Source organism: Panicum virgatum, chromosome 9N (assembly GCF_016808335.1).
Source record: "Panicum virgatum strain AP13 chromosome 9N, P.virgatum_v5, whole genome shotgun sequence".
NCBI classification, from domain to species: domain Eukaryota; kingdom Viridiplantae; phylum Streptophyta; class Magnoliopsida; order Poales; family Poaceae; genus Panicum; species Panicum virgatum.
The window spans coordinates 33,777,424-33,784,744 of record NC_053153.1 but is presented as its reverse complement, the minus strand read 5'-3'; the positions used below and the strand labels follow the sequence as shown (position 1 = coordinate 33,784,744).

Sequence of the window (7,321 nt, the reverse complement as noted above, 5' to 3'; positions counted from 1 at the left end):
TGTTTGGCACCTTGGGCACATAGTGTACACCCTTTGTGCATAGTTTTTGGAGTAAATTGCACCCATCATACAACAACTTGGCAGATGGGTGCAAATAGGTCCAACAACTTGTAAAGTGCTCAATTTAGTACAATAACTTGATAGCTGAGTGCAGATTGATCTAACAACTTAGAAAATATTTAATTTAGTATAATAACTTGGTAAATTGGTGCATTCACAGTCTAAACATTACACGACAATATATTTGCTAACGTCAAGTCACAATAAAGAGTATATTCACGTCGAAATGTATTATTTGACCGTAGATTTTTGTGTTGCAATGGACACCAATAATTTTATTCTCAGAATAAATTAATTATGGTTTTATTAAAAATAATATATTATTTAATCACCAATACAACAGCAACATATTAAGCAAAGTAGATGAATGTCAATAATTCTTAAATTTTATAAATGCAAATTATTGATGGTGATCGGTTGTTGCTTTTCAACTATGTACAGTTTTTTATTAGTTCAAATGCAAACAAATTTTAGAATTACACCATTAGCATCACTCAAATACTGAAGTCGATAAGAGAGACCTTGAAACCTTAGGTTTCTTCTGCGCTTCTGCTCATGTATTCAACAATGCTCATGTTTGTTTCTGTTTATTTAGCTCATTTTTCCGTTCTAACGAATATATGAGGCTTTAAAAATATATGTACCAAGCTCCTAAAAGGTATCAATAGTTTGTATCAACGTATTGGGTTTTTTAGTTTAACAGTGCATATAATCAAACATATCATAAACAGTTAGGGTGAATTTTTTAATATTGAATATCAAATTAAATAGTTTTAATTAAAATTAAATCATTATACAAAAATAATTAATGTAAAGACATAAGATTAATTTTCTAAACAGTGAGGGTTTTTATCCTGGCCAAAAAATTGCCACGCAGGCGCAGACAAAAGTCAATGGTCAAATAATACTTAATACTTTGTCCTAACATGAATATACTCTTTATTGAGACTTTGCGTTAGTTACATTGCCGTGTAATGTTTGGACTGTGAATGCACCTATTTGCCAATTTATTGTATTAAGTTGGGCATTTTACAATAAGTTGGGCATTTTACAAGTTGTTGGACCGATTTGCACCCACCTGTTAAGTTATTGCACTAAATTGAGCATTTTACAAGTTGTTAGACCAATTTGCACCCATTTGACAAGTTGTTGTATGGTGGGTGCAATTTACTCTAGTTTTTGCCCTTTTCTCACATAAGATTAGTGGAGTTCATTTGATTGGTGAGAGTGAGTGATTCTTGGGCGGTGCATTTGAGAGAGTGACACTAGGTGATCATGTTGCAAGCTGCTGGTACTTTTACTCTTGGATGTTGTCACCCCTAGATAGTTTGTGGCTTGTATACTCCATCATAGCTTGCACAGAGATTGTGCGGTGCTCTGGAGTGAGATCACATTGTTGATGAGGATAGTGCTTACCCTGCCAAAGATTGACCAAGAGCAACTTTAGTAGAAGCGAGGTGTGAAAAGGTCCTCGGTGACATGCTGGGTTGTATACGTAGTTGCCAAGTTGGTGGCCGAGCTTGTTGTGTTCATAGCTCGTTGAAGCGGTAATCTAAAGGGACTTGCCTCAATAGGGATTAAGTAGTTGGCAAGCCACCAAACCTCAAGATAAAAATCACCGCATCAACTTAATATCCCGCTTTATTTGCACCCCCTAAACACTAGAAATTTATTTGTTCCTGTACTTGTGCTATTGTAGTTGCTCTTGTTAGCTAGTTAGCTTGTGTATCTAATTTGTTGCTTTCTAGTTATATATACTTGTGTAGTGTAACAATTTGAGTAGTGCTAGTGTTAGTACTAGTGTAGCTTATGCTTAGTGGCTCACTAGTAAATGTAGAAGCTCCTAGTTGCTTGATTTACTAGTTGAATTGGTTTGTGTAACCCTATCACAAAGTAGAATTATATAGGAGAGCTCCCACTAGCTTGGCACCATAGTAATACATTGCATAGGATCTTTTATAATTTAGCTTGTACTATAGACAAAATCATGTAGTCATGGCTAAGCGAATTAGTTCACTTCTGCATTTGCTTTTGGCTAGCCATAGCAATTAGAATTAGAAGTGACTATTCATCCCCTCTAGTCGGCCATCTCGACATTAAAATAGTGGGACTATCTAAGGAATGGTGGAGTGAGGGTGAGGCTATATTGACTTGCATGTCTTGTCCTGAATAGAGTTTCTAATACAGAGATTACACCATTTGAGGAGTGGGAAAAGAAAAGATTGAATTTCTCATAATTAAGCACATGGAGTTTCTTGGCCAAGCTGAATGTGTCAAATAACAAGAAGCGCAAACCTCTATTCTAGGTGAAATCTATTTCGCACAAAACTGTGAATTCAAGACATTGTTCATTGTTTAGTCGTGAAGAGCTATAACCTCAATTCTAGGTGGATGCTCAACTTAACAGTGTCTATCGAAACACTAGTATATCAAACAACAGACAATTGAGAACATTTCATATGTTCCCTAGAATTTGCTAGTGTTTGTTCAAAATTTAATTTAGCGTTGGCCCATTTTTCATTCAATTAAATCAAATAAATTCTAGACCCCTATTAAATGCAAAGGTGCAAAACACTCGATCAATTTAAATAGGTGGCATATGTGTGCTCCTATAGAAGTTGAAACTGGCTAAGGGCGTGCCAAGACGTTGCATGGTGTGCCAAGACGTCGCATGGCATATATATGTCGTGAATGGGTCTGGGTCGGGCAGTGCCACGCCATGATATGATATGGGGCTGGGCTGTGGTTGTGCCACTCAGGCTAATTAATATACAGGGAGTCAGTACAAGTTATCGCTATCATGGGAATAATCGCGGAGAAATTACTTCTGTTCGTTTCTGTCCATTGCCCGAGAATAATCGTGGGTAATTGCAGAGAGATTACTGTTATGTTTGTTGCTCCATGATTACACCGTCTTCCATCGTTCTTCCAGGTGATCAACATCTTCCCGGCAATGAACTAGTACCTGCACACATCTTCTTCTTGGTGGACATTCGCGGGACTACACAACGAACATTTTCTAGCACCACGACTATGGTACATGAGTTCGAGCAACTAGTGTGAATGGCGCCACTGGTGCCCCAAGATCTATTCCGGTCATGGGTATACTTCTGATCTTACTGTTTTTGTTATATTCAGCAAGTTTTATGCTTTGGTCAATATGTTATTTATTGTGTATGTTGTTACTTTTGTGAGTAGTAGTTGGCACGTTCACATATTTAACATCATGATTTTACTACTATTTTTCTAAATTAGATTAAATCTGAAAATAGGTAAATATCTATCATGATAATACTAATGTGTTGCTTCCAATGTTATTTTGTGATAATAGCTATATATATGTGTGTGTCAGAGAGAGAGAGGGAGGGAGGGAGGGAGGGAGGGAGGGAGGGAGAGAGAGAGAGAGAGAGAGAGAGAGAGAGAGAGAGAGAGAGAGAGAGAGAGAGAGAGAGAGAGAGAGAGAGAGAGAGAGAATTATTTCCTACACTCAGGGTGAATGAAATTGAGATCTAAAGGCAAAGATAGTTTTGGGATGGAATTGAACCCAAATGTAAAACCTGTGGATTTAAATGGTCATTTTAAAACTAAGGACGAAATTGATCCCTAAAAGATATTTAAGGGATAGAAATGAATGCTCTGTCAAAGCCATTCAATCTATTATTTTTTCCCTAAAACATTATCTAACTCTGTTAGTTATGCTTAGTTGTCAAATTCCACGGGTGAATGATTGGTAGAACTAGAAGAACAATATGACAGGACAGTCGATATGATCGGCATATATACAGGCTATGTTTGTTTTGGGAAAGCATACAGACTAATTTGTTAGTGGACTAGTACGTGTACTGAGAGAACATATAGTTTAATGTCTTGGCTTTGTCGGCGGCACCAGATAATACCATGATTGGCGTGATAGTCTTTTTGTTCATCATTGTGACGTCAATGTCTTGGCGAAGCAGTAAAGCAGCGACTATCTTGGGATTGCAGACGGCGACTGCGAGATGCAGAGCAGTATTTCCGTCTGAATCTTGCATGTTAATGAGTCCACGGAGCTGTGGCGAACCCAGCACAAATTCTACAAACTCCGTCTGTTGAAAGATTGCAGCTACGTGCAGACATGTCCAACCGTTACTTGTGTAGGTATAGGGCGCATCTGGACAATATTTAAGGAGCTCTCGAGCGACACTGACATGGCCTCGGAATGCAGCAGAAACGAGAAGTGGTTCCCCATCTGCGGAGAACCTGTACCCTAAAGACCGATCGTGTTCCAACAGTACTCTTACCACGTCAATCCTGCTCCAAAGTGTAGCCAGCTGCAGTGGAGTATTCTTGTTCCTTCCCTCTTCTTCACTGGCCAGAGCAGGACGTGTCTCCATAATCATTTTAGCGATGACTAGAAATCAAATCAAGCAGTAAATTAGTTAATTAGAGGGTCAGCAGCTAGCTAGCCATGCATGGAAATATGGAATAGTGGTGTCTGTATTGATTGATTTAGTTTGGGATGAGTCTATTGATGTCATTACCTGAGTTACTGTTTCTCGCGGCAGCATACAGAGCATTGATGCCTCCGGGTCCGCCATGAGCAGAACTCGGAATCTCCAACAATTTCTCGAAGACGTCCTCATAATTCCTCATCACCGCGATGAACATGGGTGACTGGCCGGATTGGTTCACAGCTTCCGACAGAGCAGGCTCCACTTGTATCAGCTCCAGCGCGAGGTCCCTGAGCCTGCTGCGTATTGCGTGGTGCAGGGCGTTGCATCCGTGCTTGTCTTGCTTCAGGATCGTCTCGCTCAGCTGCTGGTCGCGGCAGCACCTGAGTAAAAAAGAGGCCAGAGGCACACGGCCCCTTGTCACTGCGGTGAGCAGCGGCGTCTCGCCATCATTGTTGACGGCCGAGAGGAGAGCCGGAGAATGGTCGAGCGTCGTCACGACATCCTTGCAGAATTCCTCGTGGCCCTGGATGGAGGCGATGTGGAGGCAGTTGTTTCCCCGTGGAGTCGTCCCGAGCAGCACGTCCGAGTCACCAGGAGCTGCTAGTAGTTGCTTCATTGATGGAGCGTCACCACGTGTGGCTGCTTCCAGGAGACGTTGGTCCATATATAATGCTTCCCCTGACGAACTCATGATACCATTATTACTTATATTTTTCTAATTATCCTCAGATAAACATTAGCCCGTGTTATGTTACATATATACATACTCTATCATAATCTCTCAGTAGTGGAGTATTAGCCATGAAGTATCACTATATATATAAAAATAAGAAACGAATAGACAAGCAGGATTCCCATATATAGTACCTGGCTGCTGAATATGGCCGCCGTATAGTATATGGACGGCAAGAGATGATGATCCAGTAACTTAAACGCACTCAACTTCTTTATCCTCAATACAGGTGAAGAGGCAAACAAGAGAAGAGGCTAGCTAGACAAGCAAGAAACTTGTTACTCTGTCCGGTTGTCCCTTGCAGCAGCCTTGTTATATATAAAACACAACCGACAAATAAAACAGTGCTAGAAAAAGGAAAAGAGAAAGCCAAAGGGGAAAAGAGAAAAAGGAAGGTCGTCACTAGAATGAAGCAAAGAATCGATTGTTCTAATACAATAGTTACTAATGTGGTTGTGTTACCACTGCAACAGCTGCTTCACAGTTCACACTGGGCTACATCCGCCCAGTCCGCCCCTTGTCGACTTGGCCCAAGCGAACCATGGAACCCAATGTCAGGAATCCAGGACCCCAATGGCCTTAGCTGATATTCAGGCCTCGATTCCAAGCTGTATCGTATTAATACAGGAGAGATAGAGATGAGGCAGGTAGAAACTAGAGAACCTTGACCTGTAATCAGATATCTTCATGCCTGTTGTTTCCCTTCTTCCTTCTCTAGCTGAGTTTCTTGCAAACAATTTGGTATCAGATTGACTCACCTATCATGGAGCCGGATCCCTCCCACGCGCACTTCATCCGCTTCCGCCATGCCCAGCACACTGACAGACCAGGACCCTAAGGGTTTCCCATAGGGCTGACTACCTGCAAGGAGATAGTGGCCCACAGAATGCCAGGAAGATGCGGATACAACGTGGCGTGGCTTTAAAGGCATGCAAATTAGCCAACTGTTGATGCAGATTTGGCCAACACACAAGCGCTAGAACGCGCGGATCGCAACGATCAGAACAACAACGACGAATCCTGGCGACCGGTTAGACCGGTTGCGCCAACCGGTCAGACTGGTTGGACGCAGAAAACGCTGCGAGACCTAAAACCTCAAACTCGGGAGGGACCCCGTCGGAGCTTGAAGATCTAGCCTTGTCTTAGAGTCGGCAGGCCACCCAAGATGTCCTTGAACACCGTAGAGACGAGCAAAGAACAGCACAAGGTTGGAAAAGCTAGGGTTTGAGAAAAACAAGGAAAATAGTAGATTGATTGATTCGATTGGGTAGAAGGACCCCAATCGGCCATGTCTTTTATATTTATAGGCCGGGAAGGACGTACCCCTTCCAAATCGAGTTACAGACGGACTATACAAATCAAATCTAACCAGATTTGGATTATACAGGACCAGACCGGTCTGACCGGTCTGGTCATACAGGTCGATCCTCGGTAGTTGCCAATTTTGACCGCCAACAGATGCCCCTGCCTTTTTGGTGAGCTTTGCAAGCCAAAACGCAAGTACCAAAAACTACCCTAGTTACATGAATTTACACAGAAAATACAAGGTTAAAAATAATGCTAAGGGCGATACTCTATACCAGTCGTCTTAGTCTTCAAGCGTCTTGCCACACGCTGGGATAATATTTCTTCAAGTATCTTCCATTAAGAGCCCTTGGAAGACGCTCTCCTTGCATCGTCTCCACCATATAAAAATTACTGAAGATAACCTTGATGATCTTGTACGGTCCTTTCCAACTTGGCGACCACTTGCCGAACTTGTTGCTCTTTGTCCCAAGAGGCAATATTGTCTTCCATACCAGCTCACCAACCTGAAAAGATTTGACTCTTACCTTCTTGTTGTAAGCTCTAGCCACCCGAAGTTTGTCTTTCTCAATTTCCTTCAAAGCCTGTAACCGCTTGTCGCTCACTTCATCAATATTATCCGTCATCAAGTCATAGTAGTCAACAACTGTAAGATCATTTTGCTTAGCCAATCTATAAGCGTTCAGATTCACCTCAACGGGCAAAATGGCCTCTTGACCATATACAAGCTCAAAAGGAGTAACCTTAGTAGCACCATGTCTATATATATGATGAGCCCACAATGCTTCAG

At 41.6% G+C, this 7,321-nt stretch overlaps 1 protein-coding gene across 1 annotated transcript; it reads right to left on the bottom strand.

Moving 5' to 3' along the window:
- Nucleotides 1–3,581: 3,581 nt before the first annotated feature.
- Nucleotides 3,582–6,037, bottom strand: LOC120687179 (ankyrin-1-like). Its single transcript, XM_039969166.1, has 3 exons — nt 5,361–6,037; nt 4,581–5,171; nt 3,582–4,450 (listed from the first exon to the last, which is right to left on the bottom strand). Exons 2-3 carry the CDS (start codon nt 5,155–5,157, stop codon nt 3,891–3,893), a joined length of 1,137 nt encoding a protein of 378 aa, XP_039825100.1. The 5' UTR covers nt 5,158–5,171; nt 5,361–6,037; the 3' UTR covers nt 3,582–3,890.
- Between the last annotated feature and the right edge of the window lie 1,284 nt (nt 6,038–7,321).